Source organism: Oreochromis niloticus, linkage group LG9, assembly GCF_001858045.2.
Source record: "Oreochromis niloticus isolate F11D_XX linkage group LG9, O_niloticus_UMD_NMBU, whole genome shotgun sequence".
NCBI lineage: Eukaryota > Metazoa > Chordata > Actinopteri > Cichliformes > Cichlidae > Oreochromis > Oreochromis niloticus.
Window position 1 is genome coordinate 7,564,070 of NC_031974.2, and position 24,176 is coordinate 7,588,245.

At 42.9% G+C, this 24,176-nt stretch overlaps 1 protein-coding gene across 4 annotated transcripts in view; it reads left to right on the top strand.

Moving 5' to 3' along the window:
• Window positions 1-24,176, top strand: part of LOC100707500 (disco-interacting protein 2 homolog C) — a 74,299-nt gene that overhangs the window by 38,399 nt on the left and 11,724 nt on the right. For all 4 annotated transcript variants that reach the window (XR_002058737.2, XM_013266707.3, XM_013266708.3 and 1 more), the window contains 19 exons: window positions 1,553-1,655; window positions 1,772-1,836; window positions 4,755-4,848; window positions 4,984-5,103; window positions 6,623-6,737; window positions 7,445-7,584; window positions 9,440-9,576; window positions 9,660-9,868; window positions 11,903-12,017; window positions 12,273-12,474; window positions 12,563-12,663; window positions 14,667-14,747; window positions 15,200-15,323; window positions 15,419-15,540; window positions 15,721-15,832; window positions 17,473-17,582; window positions 17,955-18,085; window positions 19,592-19,760; window positions 23,598-23,768. Coding sequence is in view for 3 of the 4 variants with exons in the window: in XM_013266707.3 (XP_013122161.1) it covers window positions 1,553-1,655; window positions 1,772-1,836; window positions 4,755-4,848; window positions 4,984-5,103; window positions 6,623-6,737; window positions 7,445-7,584; window positions 9,440-9,576; window positions 9,660-9,868; window positions 11,903-12,017; window positions 12,273-12,474; window positions 12,563-12,663; window positions 14,667-14,747; window positions 15,200-15,323; window positions 15,419-15,540; window positions 15,721-15,832; window positions 17,473-17,582; window positions 17,955-18,085; window positions 19,592-19,760; window positions 23,598-23,768 (2,421 nt within the window). In the remaining variant the exon portion in view is untranslated. The remainder of the gene's footprint in view (window positions 1-1,552; window positions 1,656-1,771; window positions 1,837-4,754; window positions 4,849-4,983; window positions 5,104-6,622; window positions 6,738-7,444; window positions 7,585-9,439; window positions 9,577-9,659; window positions 9,869-11,902; window positions 12,018-12,272; window positions 12,475-12,562; window positions 12,664-14,666; window positions 14,748-15,199; window positions 15,324-15,418; window positions 15,541-15,720; window positions 15,833-17,472; window positions 17,583-17,954; window positions 18,086-19,591; window positions 19,761-23,597; window positions 23,769-24,176) is intronic.

The following is a 24,176-nucleotide window of genomic DNA, read 5'->3' on the forward strand; positions in this document are numbered from 1 at the left end:
TACGACCTTAATTCTTTCATAGATTCAACACAGTCCAAGAAACATTCCTCATAGATTTTAGTCCATATTGACATGATAGCATCACACAGTTGCTGCAGATTTGTCAGCTGGTCATAGAACAATAGACAAGATGAGCAATGATGCTGAGGTAGGCTGTGGTGGTTAAATGATGCTTATCTGGTCCTGAGGGGCAAAGAAAATGTCCCCCACACCATTACACCAGCTGCAGCCTGAAGCGTTGATATAAGGCAGGATGGATCCATGCTTTAATGTGCTTTACATTTAATTCTCACCCTACCATCGAAAAGTGACACTCACCAGACCAGGCAACATGTTTTCTTCTTTTGTGGGCCAGATTTTTGTGAGCCTGTGCAAATTGTAGCCTGAGCTTCCTGTTCTTAGCTGACAGCCATGGCCACAGTGTGGCCTTCTGCTGCTGCTGCTGTAGTCCATCTGCTTCAAGGTTCAATGTGTTGTTCATTCAGAGATGCTCGAAGCAGTCTGGCTGCACTCCTCTGACCTCTGGCTTCAACAAGACATTTCCTCCCAGAGAACTGCTCACTGGATATTTTTTCTTTTTCACACTATTGTCTGTGAATCCCAGAGATGTTTCTGTGATCAGCAGTTTCTGAAATACTCAGACCAGCCTGACACCAACAAGCATGCCAGCTTCAGACTCACTTAAAATTTTCTGATGCTCAGTTTGAACTGGTTAGATATTTATGTTAACAAGCAGGTGTACTGAGTGAACAGTCGGTTGAGTGAATAGGTGGGAGTAGCTATGGTTATTGACGGGGGGATTGAATAAATGTGGTTTTTGTAGGAATATTGACTGACTGAAAATGAAGGACACTGCTCTCCCTTGAGGCAGTTATCTACTAATCACAGTTTAGCTAAAGTGTTTGTTTTTTTTCAAAGCGTACCCTGCTTTATCATCTGTTTACATGTGACCATGAGTCAAAGGCTCGCCACCTGCTGGTCAAAGGAAGGAATGCAGGTTTCACATTTTAAATGCCACCTTTCTTTCAAGACCATCTTTTAGAAAGAATCTGATTTCTAGGCTGGGACTGAAATGGGTTTGCTATTTCTATGGCATTTTTATCAACATTTTTTACATTAAATAAATAATAAACGTGAGAAAACAGGTTATATATGAAACATTAATGTGACCTACTCCAGTTGCTGCATGTAGCTGCAGACATAAAAGTGGCGTCAGTCTGCATATGTAGGCCAGAAAGCGATAAAGCACACTTCCAGCCTGTCAAATATCAGCATGTGGTATTTTATATTGTTTTTAAAATGAATGTTTTTGCAATTATCTGGATTTTTATGAACTAAAAACAAAGGAATAAATAATCAGCAACATTTATCTTTAATAATAATCTATTTGCATTTATTTCACAATCAACAAGAGACCCACAAATGCAATTTCTTCAAAGTTGAAATGAGATTGCGTTTTTGTCCTGAACAACAGGTACAGCAGGGTTTAGTCTGTCACTTAGAGCTTCCCTCTGCTTTGCTTTCAATGATCCATCTGTTGTTTTCCTCCCAGTATAAAACCTGTAAGGACGGCAGTGTGCTGGGAGTCACTGTGACGAGGATCGCTCTGCTCACACACTGCCAGGCTCTCACTCAGTCCTGCAGCTACACTGAGGGTAAGGACGCACACACACACACACACACACACACACACACACATGCAGACACACTGTGCAGTCTCAGGGTTATATATAAGTAATTTAACCCTCTTCCTTTCCGTCTCTGCCTGCAGCTGAAACCATAGTGAACGTGCTGGACTTTAAAAAAGACGTGGGTCTGTGGCACGGCATCCTGACGGTAAGATCTGCCTGTAAGAGGTCATAGGTCATGACACTAATTTCCTGTTGTTTTTAGCTGGGAGAAGGGCCTTCACTTTGACCTTTAGTCTTCAGACTAACTAGATGGTAGGACACGCCCACAGGCAACTTCAGGAGGAGGCCCTCCTAGGGCCGTAACATCAAGCAAATATTTTTCACAATGGGCGTTGGAAAAATGATCAGTAAGACTTTATATTATTACAGTTATAACAAAGGTTAGTTCATATGGAACACGACTATAAACACTGTTATTATTATGACATATTTTAAGTATATTAGCAAGCGGTTAAGTATAAGTTAACTAGCTTATAGCATCATTGTTAAACTTAGCTCTGAGCTTTTTCCTTCTTTTGTAGAATAATCACATATTTGATGAAGCATTAATCAGCACTCTGGCATCCACCCAGTCCAAACCAACAACAGTAACTTTGCAAGATGAATTAATCTCTCATTATGAAATTAACAAGCGATTTCATTGCTCTGACATCTGGAAGAAGAACTATATTTCAGGGTTGATTAAATACATAAATGATAATTGTGTTTTTAATGTTAATTTTTACACTTTATTAAGTCAAGTCAGTATTTTTAAAACTCACAATAAAGCATGCTGTGTATTGACCAAAGTGCTGCACAGAAAGCAAGAAAAACAATCAATAAAATTAATAAGAAATAATTACAAGATAAATAAAAGCAGAATAATGAACCACATAAAAACAATTCAGAAGAATAAATTGGGAACAAAGAAGGATGGAAAATTAAAAGTAAGTAATAGGATTCACAGAAAGACGAGTCCATTACATTGATGTAATGGACTTGCGGAGCTCTTTAGCTGTGCTGAAGGAAGCGTTATGGAGGAAAGGAAGAAAAAGGCCAACAGCATGTAGCCAGACATCAGTGACCCTCTGCCTTTGTGCAAAAGATCATCAAAGATGACTTTTAACACTTGGTTTTACGTCACCACAGAGAAACTCTTTGTCTGTAGAGACTTCTGTCCTCTCTGTAGCAGCTAAAGGACCAAACGACACCGCCCCCTGGTGTCAGTACACAGGTTAAACGTGTAGAGCAGGGGTCCCCAATCCCAGTCCACGAGGGCCGGTGTCCCTGCAGGTTTTAGATCTCACCCTGGGTCAACACACCTGAATCACATGATTAGTTCATTACCAGGCCTCTGGAGAACTTCAAGATATGTTGAGGAGGTCATTTATCCATTTAAATCAGCTGTGATGGATCAAGGACACATCTAAAACCTGCAGGGACACCAGTAGGGATGGGTATCTGATACCAGTACCAAACCGGTACTGGTGCTTAAACGGTGCTCGAACCGGTGCTTAAAGAATGGAGAACACAAACTTTGTCCAAAAACCTCTCATGTTTAACTGTTTTCCACTTTTTCTTTGGTCATTTTAGCCTTTTTGGCCAGGGTGAAGGGAGTATCTGCCATCAAACAAGAAGACAGCCGCATGTAACTACGACGGTGTTTGCTAGTTCACCTTACATGCATTAATGTAATAATGTGGTTAGCGTACTCAATGTAAATTACACACGAACAACATGAAGCTACTCACGCAGAGAAGAACGGCTGCTGCTGCCATCATCATCCTCATCATTTCTGCTACACTGGCAGGGCTAGGGGCCAGGACTCTACTCTTCGGGTTTTTGGGGGATGTTGCTAATTCCGGGTCCGATAACAGGTACCACACCCGCAGTAGATGTGCACGGTGTGAGGTCTCGCAGCAAGCTATCAAATACGGTGCATTTCTCGGCTTTAAAAAAAACGCTATGCGTCGCCTGGTGTTTCATCGGATTTGAGGCTGCTGAGTTTGCATCTTTTGCTGTGAAGTACAGCCAGACTTTTGATCGCTTCGCCTTGGGCATTTTTAATCTGTAGCTCTGCTCTAAACGAACGTACGTACCTGGCCCCGCCTACTATCCTCGGAAACGTAAAATGATTGGCTAGAATTGGCTCAGGAAAAAAAAGCACCGAAATGTGCGCTGCTTTTTGGTCTGGTTACTACCGTTTATGTCAGAACCGGTGCCATCGTGGCACCGGACACCGGTACCCATCCCTAGACACCAGCCCTCGTGGACTGAGATTGGGGGCCCCTGGTGTAGAGGCTGGTCTGCTGAGCTCTGTGTAGCATCTTTGGCCATCAGTGCACTGAGTGCTGTAAGTGTTTCCTGCAGCAGCTTGGGCTCAGTTCTGCCTCAGGCTTTACTCTGGCGGTCCCCGTCTCTCATGCTCTGCCTCTTCTGTTCCCAGTTGCTTCCCAAAAGCAAAAGGATCTCCTCCAGCTGCTGATGAACTCCGCTGTCCTTGTTCTGTTCTGCCAAAGTCCAAACTACTGTTTCCATCCAAGCAGGTGGACTTGGGTTTAGTCCAACAGTGGGACAGGATCCTTTATCTGCGGGGAAGCACCTGAATTAAATCGATGACCTGCACATTAGCAACCTGGCCACTGAGCCAGTTAGTAAAGAAAACCTAAGAGTGAAGAGGCCAGAGCAAGATGATAGCAGTGAATGAGCTTTCAAAATAAGAGCAAGAGAACTACTGTAAATCGGGTGCAGAGAGTTTTTCTTCCAGACAGGTTTAAAAAATGTAGAAATGCTAAAATGAATCACTCAGCTGGGACTGATGTAGCTGGCGGCCTGCCCGAGTAAGGTCTTTGTGTGGGAAACACTGAAGCGTCTCATAAGGGATTATACCTGTCTTACCTAATGCACAGATATCTTCATAGCTCACCTGGTCGACTTCACCTCAGGCTTTCTCCCCACGCTCCCCAGCCTCCTGCCCATTTATAATTTTATTATCAAATAATACATAAAAAAACAGAAGAACTTTATTCCAAAGACATTAACATGAAGCCTCCCCTGAATATCTTCTTCTGTGTGTGTGTGCAGAGTGTGATGAACATGATGCACGTGATCAGCGTGCCCTACTCGCTGATGAAGGTCAACCCTCTGTCATGGATCCAGAAAGTCTGCCAGTACAAAGGTCAGGCACACATACTGACACACACACACACACACCTATCACTCATCTCAGTCAATTCCCTCCATTCACCTGCCTGTCAGATAGATTAAATGCTAATACCACTCTTTTTCTCTGTATGCGCATCTCCTACTGCAGCCAAGGTGGCCTGTGTGAAGTCCAGAGACATGCACTGGGCTCTGGTGGCCCACAAAGACCAGAAGGACATCAACCTGAGCTCGCTGCGCATGCTGCTGGTGGCCGACGGATCAAACCCCTGTAAGGTCATGCTCAGCCTTCACAGCCGAGCTCTTTCACTAACGGGGGAGTTTAGCGAGGTGTATTCGAGATAGAGAATGTCAGGGAAATGAGAAAAAAAGGAAAACTCTCTCGGGATTTCAGGAAACTGGGTCACTTTACAGGAATAGAGCAGGATGTGTCCGACTGCGCAAACTTGGTACATTAAAAGGTTTTCAGCCTAACATGAGACAAAAATGCAACAGCTTGGAACCAGGAAGTGATGTTTTTCTCATCCAGACTGATGGTTTGTATCTTTTAGTTCAGTAACTGTTTAACTGGTTTAGCAGTGACCACAGAAAACGTGTTTTTCTGCATTAAGCTGCAGTGACTTGAAACTTGCATCATGTTGCATCATGTTTGGCATGAGGCAGGATTTTCAGGTCATAACATTTATTCTGAGCAGGTGCTGTCTCATGGTGCCTTCAGGTGTGCTCTGACATTAGAGGATCAGCCCCAGGATATCTGGATCTGGTTGGTGATATTTATTTGAAAAAATCAAGAGTTTCTCCCAAAGTTTCTTATTTCAGTGTGATAAGCATTTATGAGACATGAAATTCAAACTCAATCTCTGATGAAACCCTCCTGAAATTCCCCACAAATAATGTTAAAATTTGGAGACAAAATAAAAGCAGGGATGTAGCCTTACTGCCTCTGTAAACAGACAAGTCGCCTGGGCAGAGGCGATCGAAGGAAAGGTGAAGGAGCGAGAGACACAAGTAAAAATGAATCCAGCTAAAAGCTGAAGTCTCATAGTGTGTTTGTGTGTCGGTACAGCTTTAATCTTAGCATATCGTAAACATTCAGAGATCACACAGGTTTGTCTGTCAGTGACAAACGTTTTTCATTTGTAGTCAGCACACAGATGGATGCATGATAACCACTGTGGACATTTTCAGTGAGAGTGGAGTACTGAAAGCAGCAGTGATAGTTAAAAGGAAATGTTATGTTAATAACACAAAAAGGTGTTGATTTGTTTTTTCAGTTTATCTCTTTTCACAGTTACGGATACACACTTTATTTTTACCATTCATTTACCAAATAGAGACAAAACACACAGCTTTCTGGCAACATTACTGATTTTTAAATGCTCTGACATGGTGACACATGTTAGCCTAAGTGCGCTGGGATGAAGTCATGCCCTAAATAATCATTTCAGTTGATCCCTGTATACATCTGCCCTCCAATGAGAAAATAAAACCCCCCAAACAAAATATAAAACCAGCCGTGCGCTGTTACCTGTGCTAATAAAATAGAAAAAGCCGTCCAGCACCTGCCCAGAGACATGGTCATAAAAAGGTTAATCTGATGACTGGCCTGGAACATTTTAAAACCTTACTACAAAAAGGTCTTTTGAGTGGTTTTAATCACATTGTGTGATTAAAAGCCTTTCGCATGACAGCTCTTTAAATTCTGCACACGTGTCAGGAGTCTGTGTGAAAGTGGCTCGACACCTGAACTGAAGCTGTTCTGACACTCTGTTATTGTTTCTGTCTGTCAGGGTCCATCTCGTCCTGCGACGCCTTCCTCAACGTCTTTCAGACCAAAGGGCTGAGAACCGAAGTCATCTGTCCCTGCGCCAGCTCCCCCGAGGCCCTGACGGTGGCCATCAGGAGGTACGTAAACACAACCTCTTTGCTCCACGTTACAGATTATGCAGAGATGTGCAGCAGTCTCACCTGGGGAAACACACACAACTCTAAGTACAGCTGAAAAACTTCACATAAAGCAATCCAGTTTATTCTCTTAGCAGAACAGATTTTATCAGAGGAAGTAACAGAAGGAGCCTACCTGGATCCAGCTTAACATCTGAAGAAGTCTTAAAATATCTGAAATACACATTAACAATGAGAGTCGGCTTCATTTTGGATGGATATGTCAAGCTTTTGGCTAATAGCTCTTCAGAAATCACTGTGTTTTATGCCTGTCGAGCTTTGTCATCTCTGACAATTTTCATAGATTCACCTGAAAAAATGGGAATAAATGATGTGTTTATGCGACAGGCTGCTAGTAACAAAGTGCCTAAAGATTCAATTTGCTAAGTTGTCTTTGACACAACACTGGTTCATCCTTTGAGTTAAGCGTCTGTTTTATGCTAGAACAAAGCCCAAGGTCAGTGTTCAGTGACTCACGGAATGATCAGGCACGAGGACTGTGATGAAAATGAAAAAGCAGCCACTGAACATGTGAAAGCTAAATGGAAATAAATGCGGGGTTTGCACAGTACTGTGCTGTACTGCAGTGTGGCACTCTGTCAGTTTGGACAGATGCGAGCTGTGTCAGAGGATCACCGCTGTTTGTATGTGTCGGGTTGTGTGTTCAGGCCGGTGGAGGACAGCAGCCAGCCTCCAGGTCGGGGCGTCCTGTCCATGCAGGGTCTGAGCTACGGCGTCGTCAGGGTCGACACGGAGGAGCGGCTGTCGGTGCTCACTGTTCAGGATGTGGGGACCGTCACACCCGGAGGTACATCGTTCTGTGTGTGTGTGTGTGTGTAAGAGGAAGTGTGTTTGAGCCGGTGTAACTTAGATTTATGTCAGGAAAATTACAAATACATAACTTTAGTGTCCCAAACGTTGACATTTTAATCGTGGAAACAGGAAGCCAGAGGTGGGATACGTTTAAACAGCAGTATAATATATCTTGGAGAAGACAGGGGTTTAAAAAAGTTTCATAAAATGATTGTGAGCTTCACAGATGCCTCACTTGGGTTTAGGCAATTTGTGTTTCTACAAAATAAAAGCGAGGATTGTAATCGCAACTGAACGTTGACGCAAGGATCCGGCAAACTTTTCAAACTTTTTTGTCCTTTCTAGTTTTCCATCTATTGCAATTTAAGTTCATTAAATCGTAAAATTAGTTTAAGACCCAGCTTCTCTTTTTCATCAGTGTCCGGTCTTTAACCCCTTCCTCTCTCTCCTCATGAATGAGCGCGTTAACCGTTGTTCTGCTTTACATTATGGAAAGCTCTGAACTCAGGAGAGTTTGCAGTACGGCTGCAAAGCCTGTAATCTGTTCTAATGAGCCGAGTTTTCCTCTCCGGGGTGAAGCCCACACATAGTTTAACAAGGTAACACAGAACATTAAAAAGCTTTTAGGACCAAACATCATCTGTTCAGGTCTTAATGAAGAATCCACAGACACCAGTGGCAGTTTTTGTTTGTCCCGTTTTACAGCAGATGGATTAGACTAAAAATCTTCTCACTGATTAGTTTTAGTGCAGATTAGTCTGCTATTAGAGTCTTGAATAAAAATGCAGTCCACAGTTAAATGTGCTCATTGAGCTGCAAACGAAAAGATTTTAATGTTGATAATAAACAGTTGCACTCAATAATAAAACGGCTCCATCTCATGAGTTAAAAGCAGCTCCTGCTGCCGTCTTCTGTTTCAGATCCTCTTGTAAAGCTACTCATGAGACAGAGTCGTCATTTGGGAGCTTTTCTTTAGTATTAAGAGGATTTGATCACCTCTGACTTTGCTGCTTCACTCATTTAGGAACCTTCCCAAGATAAAACTGATGCTCCATAATAAAAGTTGGTCTTTTCCACTCGGTCTGAGTGAGCACGCAGGCCCAGCCTCTGTGAAGTCGCCCTACCCAGCGTTCACCACAGGGATTATACGGGCACCACAAAGGAAACTAAACTAAGGAGCAAAATCTGTTTTCCTTCAGCTTCTGTGGAATCTTGGATGCGTTTCTCTTTGTAATGACTGAAATAAGAAGAAGCTGAAGCACGGGATAAAAATTGTTTGCTGAGTCACTTGAAACTGATCTAGATGCAGCATTTTATAGTTGTGCTGTGTAACGTGATGTTATCGCTGTCCTCACACCCAGTCCTAGAATCAGAAAGCTCATAAGAACATGCTGTCACAGATACTGCTGTAGCTCCCTGGATTGAGCAGGCGACCAGTCTGCTGTGGGGCTAATGCAGAGACTTGGGTTTGAATCCAGTCCAAGGCCATTTACTCTGTGCATTACTGCTGGTGTTTCTCCAGCTTTCCTGCCCTCACTCCACTAACATATTACAATTAAAGCTAAGAAGCCCAAAATATTTCTTTAAAAAAGGACTACGTTGTCACCAGTTGAGTTTTTACCCTATTTACACGGGTAACCTGGTTTTGCTGTGGCACAGACAGGAGGGGACGTCACCTCGGGTTGGGACAACCTACTTTAAGCTCAGAGTTTAGCTTTGAGAAATGAGAGTCTCATGAACAGGTGCGTGTGGAGTGAATAATGTTCCTCCTCGTGCCATAAATAACTTCTTTTTAAAACAAGCAGAGAAGTTTCAGGGGTGTTGACCGTCTGTGTGTCTCGTCCTCGCAGGCCTGGTGTGTGTAGTGAAGCCGGAAGGCGTGCCCCAGCTCTGTCAGACCGATGAGATCGGCGAGCTCTGCGTTTGCTCCATCGCCACCGGGACATCGTACTACGGCCTAACGGGCATGACCAAGAACACCTTTGAGGTGAGGCGATGTAAAGAGACATGAACCCAAACACTGAAAGCCAAAATAAAAAAATACTGTATTAGCTGTAACATCCTCTGCAGGTTTACCCGGTGAGCTCCAGCGGAGGGTTGATCAGTGAATACGCCTTCGTGCGGACTGGCCTGCTCGGCTTCATTGGCCCCGGCGGCCTCGTCTTCATCACAGGCAAGATGGACGGGCTCATCATGGTGAGCGGGCGGAGGCACAATGCCGATGACATCGTTGCCACTGCACTCGCAGTGGAGCCAATGAAATTCGTCTACAGGGGCAGGTGAGTGTGAAGTGGGTGGGGTTTGAGGGTCACAATAGACTGTATATAAAAGATGAACGTAGGTCCATCCCTCGCGTTTTGTTTCAAAGCAACAAGATGGCCGCAGTGCACACGCTCAGCTTCACAATTCAAACAGAAGGTGTCATAGTTGCCATCTTTTACCTCCAGTCTGTGGTCATCGCCATGAGGTCATCATAACTCCTCATTAATTAGAATGGCTCCTGACAGTAATCAGAGGTTTCCAGCAGTTTGTGATCTTTAGGTCTATCACTAAAAGATCTTGTTTTATGTGTATAAAAAATTTTAATGACAGACAGTTCTGATTAATAACAGTGAATTTGTTTTCTGAAAAGAAACAACCTGAAAACAGCTCATCATTTTAGACAAAGTTCATTTTAGCTCCAGGTTTTAAAGTGTAAAAATACGAAGACTAAAGTCCTTGGCTGGAAAATGTAATATTGCAGTCACATATCGCACATTTCTCAAATGTCACATGACTCGACCGCCAGCGAATCGTTTTTTTTTAATTATTTTTTTTTATCATCGTTCCTATCGATAGAAGCTGAAAACCAGCGAGATGTCCAACATCGGTACGTTGGCTGTCACGCTGATAAATGAGCAATGCTGCCGCTCATAATAAATCTAATAAAGTAGAGCAATAGTGGATGAATCCAGAAACAGTAATAGAGTGAAGTTTAATTGTGTCCACGGCCACCGAGCAGGAAATTCATCTTTTACCTGACAGCCTCTGATGACGTTTCCCAGAGCTATTTAAAGTTTCTACTCAGGGAGGAAGCAGCTGCAGAAACAGTCTCAGGAAACTTGAAGAAGAAAGGCTGAAAGTCCATCAGGTTTTATTATATTTATGCCAGCATCCATGTTTGCCTTTAGTTTCTGCTTCTGGGCTTCATTACTGGAAAAAATGAAGACGACAGTGAAACAAAGAAGAAAATATGTAAAGGGAGGAAATATGCAGTGGAACAAGGAAAGGAAGCAAAGGACTGAAGAAGGATGCAGGAAATAAGGTGACAAGGATAGAAAAGGTGATATGCAAAAAAGAAGGAAAGGAAGAAATCAAGAAAAGGACGGGAACATGCAGTGAAACAGGGAATTAAGAAGGATTCATGGAAAAAATATTTGGACATTTAGAAATAAAGGAAATAAGGAAACAACGATGTTTAAAGTTCTATAAATAAGGATGAAATGAAGAAAATGAGGAAAAGGAAAAATAAGGAAAAAGCAAAGGGATGAAATGAAAAAACAAACCAAGGGAATGGAAACAAGTAGAAGGAACAGAATGAGAAAATAACCGTGATAAGGAAGCAAACTAGTTATAAGGGCAGAAAGAAGGACACATGAAAAGTCAAGGAGAAATGAAACAGACAAAGGAAGGAAGGGAAATAAAGAAGAGTGACGAGGAGGAAGAGGTTATGAAACAAGGAAAGCAAATGAAGAAGGATCCATGGAAAAAAATGAAATTGACAAACAAAGGGGATAAGGAAAGAACGAAGATTCGGGAACCCACCTGCATCAAACAGTCCACCTGCAGCGACCTCTGGAGGTCAGTTTCTCAGTGACCTCTGTCGCGCTCCGCTTATGTGACATCACACACTCGCAGTGTGAAAAAACTAAAGGAAACGCATTTTTCAAGTCTGGACACCAATCTGGATAATCTATCATAAGCTATACTTTATTTATCCTTTGTGAAATAACTGTGTCACAAACAACATGAACCGACCTGTCGACCAATAAACCAATAAATAACAGAATGGAAAAAATAGATGATTAAACACGTCAGAATAGCTTAATAAAGTAAAACTGCTCTACTGGAAAGAGCTCAATAAATAGAACAAAATAAAAGACAAAGAAAGCAGCTTGATGGGTAAAAAAAAGCTGAACAGAATTATGCTTCATGAAATAAAATCGCTTTAAATGATCAAAAGAGTGGAATAAAACATTATACATGTGATAGAAAACAAACAGGTTGGTGGTTTTGGAGCCGTCCTCATGATGTTGCTGTCCCTGTCTGTGCAGGATAGCTGTGTTCTCTGTGACGGTGCTGAGGGATGAGAGGATCGTGGTGGTGGCCGAGCAGAGGCCGGACTCCACGGAGGAGGACAGCTTCCAGTGGATGAGCCGCGTACTGCAGGTGCTTTTCCTGCACGTTCAGATGCGATGCGAACGGCAGCCTTATTGGATTTAGATCAAGTCTTATTTTAAATGTCGTTTTCTTGCGGTTGTGTTGGACACTGTGTAGGACACTTGGATCGTGTACTGTGTTTGGTGCGTCTTGCTCCACATAGATATGTGTGTAATGTGTTAGACTACTCTCAGCAAAGCAAGTTACCCCATGGGGACGTTAAATCCCATCTACGGTCTGACCAAACTCCCTCATGACTCTCAGGCCATAGACAGCATCCACGGGGTGGGCGTCTTCTGTCTGGCTCTGGTGCCGGCCAACACCCTTCCCAAGACTCCTCTGGGCGGCATCCACCTGTCGGAGATCAAGCAGCTGTACCTGGAGGGGGGGCTGCACCCCTGCAACGTCCTGATGTGCCCCCACACCTGTGTCACCAACCTGCCCAAACCGCGGCAGAAACAGCCAGGTGGGCGAGGGTCTGCTCAGGGTTTTTAGGTGGTAACCTTGTGGGCAGTTGTAGTTGTTGATGTGCTGATTCTGTCTGTGTGTGGCAGAGATCGGACCCGCCTCTGTGATGGTGGGAAATCTGGTGTCAGGGAAGAGAATCGCTCAGGCCAGCGGCAGAGACCTGGGACAGACTGATGATAACGACCAGGTGAGTCAGACAGCAAACAGCTGCGTTACTCTCTTTTATAAGAAACAGTGTCTCAGCTCAAGAAGTAACATCACAACTCCATTTAAAAGCAAGCTCTGCCCAAAAAAGGTAACTTTATGTTGAAAAGCCCCGAGATCAGAAGATCATTGAGTAAGCGACAAGTTGACTGACAGGAAAAGTAATCTGCTGCACTTCTGATAAACTATTAATAATTTAGTCAAGCAAAATCATCAAAATCTCTTTGACTCCAGCGTCTAGAACATTTTTCTGCTCTTCTCTGTTTGATATCACATCAAACAGAATATTTTGTATGAAAAGTCGTGTCAAGACTTCACCTTCACTTTTGAGTCACTCTGATGGAAGTTGTTCAGTCCTCCATAAATATTTGCCAAACTAATCGTCTGCATAGTGGAATAACCACAAACACACAGACTCGTGCACGCTTTGTCAGGTACACACAGCTCCTGGGCTGGAGCCTCTTTTGTCTTCACAGATGCTTCATGCATACATTAAACAAGGTGCTGCAGTCCTGCTGGATCAGGATCAGAAGATGTCATAAAGGCATGGGCATGGTCTGCAGCAATACTGTGGTGGGCTGTGATGTTTAAATGATACTCAGTTGGTACTAAGGGGCCCAAAGTGTGCAAAGAAAATATCCCCCACAATATTACACCAAACCAAACAAGCCAGGATGGATGCCTTTGTGTTTTTGTGCAAATTCATCATACTCTTCTCTTCAGCAACATCTTTCCAGTCTTCTGTGGCCACTTTTGGTGACTGAGTGTGAGCTGCAGGGGCACCCAGTGTGGTCTTTTGTTGCTGCAGCTCATTTTCAGAGATGCTCTTCTGCAGACGTTGGCTGTGACGATGGGTTATTTGAGTTAGTGTTGCCTTTCTGTCAGCTGCAAGGCAACATGGCATTTTCACAAAGAAACCTGCCACTCACTGAATATTCTCTCTCTCTTTCGGCTCATTCTCTGTAAACCCAAGAGAGGGATGCGGAAAAATCCCAGCAGCTGCTTCTGCAATACTCAGATAAGACACTTAAAAACCTTTCCTCCCCCGTGATGCTCAGTTTGAACTTCAGCAGGTCGTCATTTTTGTGACCTGTCAGTCCTCTATACTCCGTATCCTCCCTCTCATGGGTGAATACGGTGAATTATGAGGTTTTGGAAGCTGATAAAAACAAATAAAAACAATCTATTATACAGTATTTTTAGGTAATTAAAGTACTGTTGCATAAAGTTTTAATCTCACTGAAAAGATAACTTGAAATATTTTGATGTCTTGTTTTTATGAAAACTGCTGTTAATGAGTAGTTACAGAACTGGGAGAAGTTGCAAATTTGACATTTTAGGAAAACAACACATCCAGAAAAAACGGATTTTATAAAAAGGACAAATTGATTTACAAACATAAACTGGCAATTAACTTTCTGAATAGGCTGCCTACTTTTTCAACTGCCTGATGGAGTCAGATTTTCAGCATCAGTCACGTCAGTCAGTCTGCATCATTTAACTGCCTGTAAATATAATCTTCAGAGGCAGTTTTTTGTTTTTTTCACCTGCTTTGAAATTTCACCGCCTGTGATATTGATTAAACCGCTTTAATGTGCCGGACAGAAGGCAGAGACTCAGCAGTAAAAAGCAGTAAGTGATGAGTAAGCACACGTTGACATGGAGTTCACTCGATGGTAAAAACTTTTTGTACATGCTCTGCAGTCGCTCTATGCTATCAGCTCTATTTGAATTTAATGTCTCTTGTCTGCTTTGCAGTTTTATCTCAAAATGCTGATGTTGCAATAATTGAAATCATGGGAGAAATGTATCATTTTATTCTCCTTGTAAATGTGTTTGATGCACCTCTGCTGTTTTATGAATTACATCAGCAAGTCTTGAACTATTGACGGAAATTAGATCACACACATGCGCACACACACACACACACACACAGATTAAGCCATCAAAGCGTGTGTGAAAGAAGTGTTCATGTCTGTCTTGCAGTTTCTGTTCCTGTCCGAGGTTTTGCAGTGGAGAGCTCAGACCACACCGGACCACATCCTCTACACCCTGCTCAGCTCTCGGGTACCAGCACACCCACACACACCTGACCACCTTAAAAAATTGTACAGTTCTGAGCTCTATAACCTGCTGCTGGTGAACTGCAGGTGAAAAATCTGTAGATCAGTCATCACTGCTCTGTGGTGTTAAGATGCTGAATACAAGGAGAATAAAAGTGGATCATAATCGATACCAAAACGGATCTTTATCCATGGAATCAGTAGCTTAAAATCAGGAAATTCAGGCTTCATTATCATGATTAATTTAAGTAAATAAATAAAAACAGGTGTGGCCATATTTGATGATGGGGGATGATGAGCTAATTCGAGCAAGTAGAAAACAGTATAATTAATTATTCATAACTTAATTAATGCAGGTCCTCAAGTGGCCGTTAGATGAACTGCAGTTTTTGTCCTTTGAGCGTGGCAGGTGGCTTCTTGATGGCTCACACCGTTCCCCTCTCTCACCTCCTGCAGGGGGCAGTGTCCAGCTCTCTCACCTGTCTGCAGCTGCATAAGAGGGCGGAGCGAGTGGCAGCTCTGCTGATGGAGAGAGGCGGTCTGCAGGAAGGAGACCATGTCGCTCTGGTGTACCCGCCAGGTGAGAGACGACGCAGATGTTAAATGTACTTTTCAGGTGACAGCACCTGGACACTGCAAGCATCGTTCACACCTGTGTGTCTCCTTCTTCTGCAGGTATAGACCTGATCGCAGCCTTTTACGGCTGCCTGTACGCCGGCTGCGTTCCCATCACAGTGCGACCGCCTCACCCTCAGAACATCTCCACCACCCTGCCCACTGTTAAGATGATTGTCGAGGTCAGACTCTTAATTTGTCTGTTAAACCGATGCGGTTTCTCTTTCAGTCAGACCTCCAGGGTTCAAGCTCTCGCTCCCAGCTAATTCCAGACTCGTATGACTCTGGCTGACTTCTGATTTCCTCTGGGGAAAACAGGGAGCTTAATTTCTTCTTCTGTCGTTCTCTTTCTGATTGTGCAGGTGAGTCACTCGGCGTGTGTGATGACCACCGCCGTCATCTGTAAGCTGCTGCGCTCCAAAGAGGCCATGGCCACGGTGGACATCAGGAACTGGCCCCCAGTCCTGGACACCGGTACAGCGTTTCATTCATATCCGCACAGGGAAATCACACTCGCATTAAGTACTTTAATTTAACATAAATGCAGGTCGTGCACAGCCGCCTCACAATGCAGTCTGAGTAGTTCTGGTTGCAGATATAAACCTAAAGAATGCACATTAAATGAAATCCTCTGCTGTGATGAAACCTGCCTTTACAGCTCCATCACTCTGTGATTTATCCAAAAATAAAAACTTGCTGTAGCTGCAAGTCTGTTATCAGTTTATTGAATTGATGCGTGTGGAAGTGTCTTTTCCACACCCCTCAGTCCACATCTCTGCTAGTGTTTTGTCTGCTGTCAGCATGGGTCTGAATCTAATTAATTGAATTACAATTCTTGCTTCAATTATTATTAAAACAAAAAATAATTGTGTTTCTTTGTGTGTGTTATAAATCAAGGACACTCTTTCCTTTGTTTTTGCCCTTTAAGAAAAATCTCCGAATCGCTCTACTGAGCCAGGATGACTAAAAGCAAAGAATAAGATCTAGATCACCCTTTAAATAGAACAACTGGAACACTTGATGTTTTCTTCAGTGAACCCACTAAAGAAATCGGTTATCTGCACTTGCTGTGGTGTTAGGATCACTTAGGGTTCACTTTCGTGTGACAGTTGGCTACCTGCTTCAGCTCCCTGTCCTTCGTCCCGTGGCTCCCATCCAAATCTCCGGCTCCTTAAACTCACCACAGAGAGCCAAACATGTCACAGTCTCTGCAGTCTGGAGGTGCGACTGTCTGTTAATGCGCGGACAGACCGGACAGGCTACATCTAGGCAGGTCAAAATTTCAAGACAGATGCGGACCAGATTAAAATGTGAGAACCTTGAGTTTAGTGCACGCTGTAGTTTTTCTCCCCATAATCATACCACCAACAAATCTCCAGCTAGTCAGAAACTGGTCGGATGAGAATGTGAACTGTGCATGGATGATCATTCAAACAAGATTATTTAAATATGAAGTTTATAGGTTTGGGAAATCTATCAGAGGGACCAACATATTCCCTGTGACTGCAAAACAGAGATGCTTACCAAAAGGTGGAGGACTTACATATTCAGATGAATACACACGTCTGCTCTTCTCACACACATACACCCTAATGCTTTTTTTACTCTCATCTCCGTGTGGCTGTTGTGTTTTTTCAGCAGAGTACAGATACAGATTTAGAACACTTGTGAGGATATCTGGGATCGGGTGAAAATAAACAACGGTGTGTGAGTGCCACTGATTATAAAGGAACATCTCACCCAGCGTAACGCCGATACTCAGTGATGTATTTTATTGGATGGGGGAGGAGGAAAGGGATCTATCAGGCTGCAGTTGTACACACAGAGCTTGTTAGCACTGTCTGTTGTTGGTTCTATCTTCCCTTGGGATTTGTTGACAGTGAGAGAAATACAGAGTATCACCATGCTTGTGCTTTAAAGCGCTCTCTTTTTATATGGAAAGTGAGACATCAGTCATGTTGCTGTGATTCTGCTGCAGCAGAATATTTGAGGCCCTTTTCTCTCTGGGTTCAGCTGGAGGTCAGTGTTTGAAATGAGCCAAACTCAACAGACTGTCCTCTTGAGTGCACTGAAATAAATATATGTGTGTGTGTGTGTGTGTGTGCATGCTGCAGATGACCTGCCAAAGAAGAAGCCTCCAGCTCTCTATAAGCCCACCAACCCGGACGGCCTGGCCTATCTGGACTTCAGCGTGTCGACGACCGGCATGCTGGCCGGAGTTCAGGTCAGCTCAGCCCTAATCCTCACCAAACCTCTGTCGCCTGGTCCCACTCCCCTCCTCTTCCTCCTCCTCCTCCTCTAGTCATTACTTTTCTTACTCCAGAGGGAAATTCAGCCATCAGAGCAGCAGCAAAATGAGTAGAAAGCAGAATGAAAGCACATTTGGCTCACAGTCGAAGGGCTTAGTCCCCACACACAAACCGCTTCTTCCATCTAAGATGTCGCTCGCTTTTCAAAGATGAATTTACTGGGCGAAAAATGTGAAATGTTTTACTTTAAATTTAGATTAATTGTGAACCTTCCTATCTTGTTCCTTGTTTGTCTTTTTGTGTGTTTCGTGTGTCTCTCTCCCTCCCCTCTCTTCTCTCTGCTCCAGATGTCCCATAATGCAGTTGCAGCCTTCTGTCGGTCAGTGAAGCTGCAGTGTGAGCTGTACCCGTCCAGAGAAGTTGCCATCTGTCTGGATCCCTACTGCGGCCTCGGCTTCGTCCTCTGGTGTCTCTGCAGGTTGGTGCAGCTCCTAAATGCATCTCCACCCACTTACAAACCATTAAATATGCATTTTGCACTCTTGAAGGGTCCTCCAGTCATTTCATTTTGCACTTTTTTATGTTAAAGAATGGATGGTCCAAATCAAAGCAGCACAGATATGAACTTGTACTGTATGTAGCTGCAGTAGCTTAGTATCCCACTTAAGACAATGCGTGCTATTCAATCAGATTCAACGTAGCTCATCAAGCAGCTCAGAGCAGATAAGGAGGACAGGAAGAATTTTCAGTCCCTATACAAGCTAAGCACTGAAACGCTCCCGCCATGATCTGGAGGATGGAACAAAACTCTGTCCGAGGTGCAAAATCAAAGGCACACCCACTTTATTCCCAAAGTAACACCCAGAGTTTCCAGAAAAGTAAATAAAAGCAGATGTTTTGCCAATCATTTAAACCCTACATGTATTTTAAGGATTCATACTCTTATTTACATATAAATATGTAGTCATATATGTTCATTTTGAAGTGCTTTACATCTGTGTTTCATGACCTCATCTTTCTTTGTTTTTTTCATTTCATAATGTGTGCAGTGGGTTTCAAACCTGAGCTGCAGGAAGGGTAATTTAGCACCATGACTACTGCAGCACGCTGCTAAAAACAGGCTTGCATGTTGTTATTTTGAACACCTTAAGTTGAACAATGCTTAAAAACTGCTTCACTAAATGGATTTATCCCTGTAACACACAGGCTGCCTTTTCTTGCTGATACCTGCAGATTGGAGCTGCCCCCCTTCATCTTTTACTCTTGCATTATATAGCATGAACCTGTGGATGCAGTAACACGTTGTGCTTACTTACAACACTCAGTGGCAATTTAAGAAATTCATAAATAAATACAACTTTGTTGTGTTGTGTTACACTTTAAGTCTTTATTGATGTATTTTCAGTAAAAAGGGGGAAGATTAGCTTTTGAACATGGAAGGTTTGGTTATACTCATCCCTACCTCACCCTCTTAAAATACAAGAACAGTGATTTGTACTTAATGATAATAATAATAAGTAATATTAATGTTTAAAGGTCTCCGCCTGAAACTCGACAGTCTTTAAAACGTTAAATCTTGGCTCCGGCCTGCAGGTCTGCTTACTTTCAAATCTTGGTCTCATAAATTCTCAACTCGTCTGGAGCCGATATCTGCTGCTAAATGTCTTCTGAATAAAACAAATCATCCTCGGCATGAGGATTTCATGTCGTCCTCGCTGACAGTAACTCACATTTACATCAGATTGTTACACGGCCCTGTGGTGCTGGTTGGCCGGTTTCTCAGGACAATAAATCATAATGTTAGTAAGTGTGACCGGTTATAGAGTGAGTAAAAGTACATAACCAGGTCATCAACACTCATCAGTCTTCTGATGTTGTTAGTGCTTGTAAACATGTCGTCCATTTTTAAATTTGTCTTATTGTTCTGAGTCGGCACATGCAGATACCCGACACACACACTGAAAAGCCTTTGTGTTGTCTGCAGCGTGTATTCTGGCCACCAGTCCATCCTGATCCCGCCGGTGGAGCTGGAGTCCAACCCAGCACTGTGGCTGCTGGCCGTCAGCCAGCTGAGGGTGCGAGACACCTTCTGCTCCTACAGCGTCATGGAGCTCTGCACTAAAGGACTCGGCCTGCAGACCGAGGCGCTCAAGGTCAGCACGACAGTGAGACGAGCAACGTGTCGGTTTCAAGTTCTGTCTGTTTACATATTTAAGACCATTTTCAAACATGGGAGGTTTTCCAGGAGGCTGCAGATACAGAAAAGCGAGCTGCAAGCAGTAGAAACAAGCTGGTGGGCCATGAAAAATAAGAACTCAGAATAACAACTTGATAATAGAAATCCCTGATATAAAATATCAATATAAAAAATGAACTTTTTGTTCTGATCACATTTGCACCTTCTCATAAACATAATGTATCCAGCCTCCAGTTTGCTTTTCTCACATAAATCATCTATGCTCGGTTGCTCCTGTGATAAACTAGGACAGAGTCTGATGGCTGTGCAGCCTGGTAAAGGCCATCGATTGAAAAAAATATTCCATGGACATGTTTTACTACATCCAGTGTGCAAACATTACCTCATTAGATGCAGTATCGTCCAACGCTTTTATTACTTTGTGTGCAAAAGAGAAGTTCTGTCATGGCCTGGTTTTTTGTTGGAATTGCTGCTGGATAGATTAGAGTTCGAGCTTCTTGCTTCAAGTGTTTGAAGTGTTCATTTCTGTGTGACGAGCTTCAGTTTCCAGCCTGTGTTTTGGTTCTTGTCTTAGTTTCCATCAGTGGTAGTTCAAGTTCCTTCAGTGTTTCCCTGCTTGTTTTTCCCTCTCTCTCATCTTTATGCCCCTGTCCTCATGTTTGCTGTGTGTCTTCTTGTTTCCATATTTACTATGTTTTCCTTTGGATTGTTTCCTCTACTCGTACTTGGTAGGTGGGAGTATTCATGTCTGTATCACTTTCCTTTGGTTACTTCCTTTACTTTTTACTTTTGTTTTCTTTCACGTCCTGTGTTAGTTTTGCTTCCTGTCTCCCTCTGGATGTCCCGATTGTCCTGTTACCCTCGTGTTGGTCATTCCCTAATCAGCCCTCTCTGTGTATAAATAGTCCTGTCTTCCCCTTAAGCCTCGATTATACCCTGCTGCAGACACAGACAGCTGGAGACACGACAGTCGTGTAGTCGTTCCTGTTATACTTCTTTAATATTCACCTGCTGGACACGTGCAGGTGGTGCATTGTAGTGTAGTCTCTGTAACAGTATCTGCTATGCTCCATACATTTATTTATTTATTTGTTCATTTACTTTCTGATCTCTATTATTTTGGTCTCTGGTAAGAGCCATATTAAAGGCACACCTGTTGTTGATGTTAGCACCCTTTTTTCTGTATTTGGATCCTCACCCTTACAATCCATGCACCCTGACTTAAGAACAATGGACAGCACTCCACTTGTACACATCACACAGTGAAAGAAAAAGCCAAACTCACTGTACATGTTTCATGCAGCTTGCCTGCCTTGTGCAGAGTGCTGCAGGCACTGTGAAGTAGAGTGACTGTACTCCGAGCCTGCAGGTGGATCTGCTGGGAGGAGTCAAAAATAAGAAATGAACAGTAAGAAAACACAGCTTGCTTGATTTTAACAGGAACCATGAAAATAGAAATATGACCGTCAGTATATACTGAGCTTCCCTAAACAAATCACATTTGTTTTTAGTACTCGTGGCTTGTAGCTAGACAGGTTCAAACCTCTAAGCTGGCCGTTCTGTGTGGAGTTGAATGTGCTGCGTGGGTTCCCTCTGGCTACTCCAGCTTCCTCCCACAGTTCAAAGACATACATGTTAGGTTAATTGGTGAGTCTATACTGGCCAGAGGTGCGAACACGGAGTAGTTAAAGCGCCTTAGAGAAGAGAATAAAGTGCTGTGTGAAAAGGTGAGTGTGGGTTGGAGCGTAAATTGCTTTGAGTGGTCAGAGAACTCAAAATGCACTAAATAAATGAAACTAGTTGATTCAAATATGAAGAAGTTGGTCTCTCCCCTCGATCCCCTACAGTTCAAAGCCTGCTCTGTAAAACATGGCTTCAAATTAGAGCTGGGCGATATAAGATTTTTTCATATTACGATGTTTTTTTCATTTCAGGCGATAACTATATATATCACGATATAAGCCAAATAACTATATTTGTAAGATTTAAATGTGCCGTTGCTCACAAGTAAAATGTGAAATAATTAGCAGCTTGTTTTAATTAAAATATTTATTTCCCATAATAAGTTCAACAGGGTAGATGTACTTAGGGAACATGAGACTTTTTCAGATAAATAAAGGCAAATATTGCAAACTACACAAAAGGCAGCCGCTAAAGCGTTTAAGTTTCAAAACAGAACAAACAAAACAGACCACTAAATAATCAATTCCACTTAGAAACAAAATATTAATTCTAAAAATAAATCTTAGTTTGTTTTACAGAAGAACAGACAAAATTGACTAACTTTTGTCAATATCAAATAAACTGAGAACTAAAAGGAAATTCTCAATCTCTCCTTGTTGTATAGCTTAGCTTTTCAAACAGTTTTAACAGTTACTTTAGTCTGACAAAAGCCGAATGACGAATTAGCGCTTTCAGTCAGAGATTGAGCATGCACCGCTTTATTGTATTTCCAGACTTGCTTTCGGCACAATTTATAGTGCGCGCTACTCTGTTGTTTGTCAGACTTGAAATAGCCGAAATACCTTCACACTACGGAACTTTGGCATTGGAACCATCATAGGTTTTTTCTTCGGTAACCTTCGCTCACGCTCTCGGTTGATTTTTCTCTAGTCGGCAAACTCCTTTCCTTCATTACCCGGGCTGCACGGCTGCAAAAACAAATACACATGTGCGCCTTGGCGCTTGTGCTGTACGTAACAAGTCACGTGACGTGACGCTGCGGCTGTGATTGGTTCGGCTCTGCGCTACTTAATTTGGATTGGCTGTTCTTTTTTTATTTTTTAAGAGGACAAGAGAGATGAGGTCTATCGCAATAGTTTAATTTTTCTATCGAGAAAAAGTTATTTCGCAATACATATCGTTATCGTTCTATCGCCCAGCTCTACTTCAAATAGATATATATGTTTTTCTGCTGGTCCATAAAGATGTCAGGACCGTGTTTTTCCCAAAGTTAGACTCAGTCGGTGGGAACATGTACAAATGTGTTATCTTGCAAAAGAAGGCACACCAACCAAGTTTCTCTAGTTGCTGCTCTGTTTATCAGCCTCTGTGAGCTTGTTGTGGCAGCACGTAAACAAGCTCTCCACCTGCTGCGAGTACTGGTTAAAGTGGACCTCGACGTTTCAGCAAATCTCCAGAGCAGAACTGTCGCCTTGTGTTCTCAAAGATGGTTGAGTTAGAGCCTGTGTGAATGTGGTCACAGTGGCTAAACCTTCAAAATAAGACCATGAAACACTAAAATGACACAGCAGATAAACCCACAGCCTCCATGTGAGTGAGCAGACAGCAGCTGAACCAAGCCTGACACTGCCTAACTCACCTCCCTCACCCTCTCCTCTGCTCAGCGGTAACAAACTCTGTCTCCATCTGCTCAGCCTGAGGACACATCTGAAAGCTGGAGTTACAGACACAGACGCCTCTGATTGGTCACGGATAGAAGCCACAGAGTTAATTTTAGTGACTATCTGTCTTTAAGTTTCCATGGAGACTGAGCGTTAAACGCTGAGAGGAAAGTAGAAACAAAGCACTTTTTTCTTGTCTCCTTTACAGCTACAGATGAAGCAAACTTTATACTTTTGTACTTTTTTATTTTTAGTCACAGTTTTTTTTTAATGTAACACCTACACAAGAAGGGATTTGAGTGTGTTATTATTCTGGTGAACTAAGTACATTAAAGAGGCAGAAAGTCAAAAGAAAAACTTTATATTTGAAAGGATTTTTTTCTCATTCCAGTAGTCCACAGCTGTACTCTCTGGGATTAGATGTGATTTTCCTTTCGTCTCTTTCGCAGGCTCGGGGTCTGGATCTGTCTCGGGTTCGAGCCTGTGTGGTGGTGGCAGAGGAGAGGCCCAGGATGGCGCTCACACACTCTTTCTCTAAGCTCTTCAAAGACCTCGGTCTTCACCCGCGCTCTGTCAGCACAGCCTTCGGCTGCAGAGTCAACCTGGCCATCTGCCTGCAGGTAAAAAGCAAACCAGCTGCTCCTGCAGACTGTAGTGTACATGCGGTTATCACAAAAACTTGTGACTTGAGTTCAGATGGAGCTTTGCACTCAACGGTTTTATCCTCCGAAATATTCTGCAGCTTAAATTCTTTGAATTTTTATCAGTGGGTTAGGGATGTTCCTGCTCACTGATTTCTAGTCCCTAAGGAGGAAAACTTGGACAAATTTAAACTTTGTCTAAAGAAATACTTGAAACTGTTAATCAGATGGTTTGACAATAAAAATCATATTTTATAAGCGACTGAAAGCTGTTACATTGCAGATACGCAGTGTCAGGTTAGATTACCAACTGCACCGAGGAAGAGCAATGCTAACACAAGTGGCCGTATTTCTGATTCACATGGAAATCGTGCACATTTATTATTA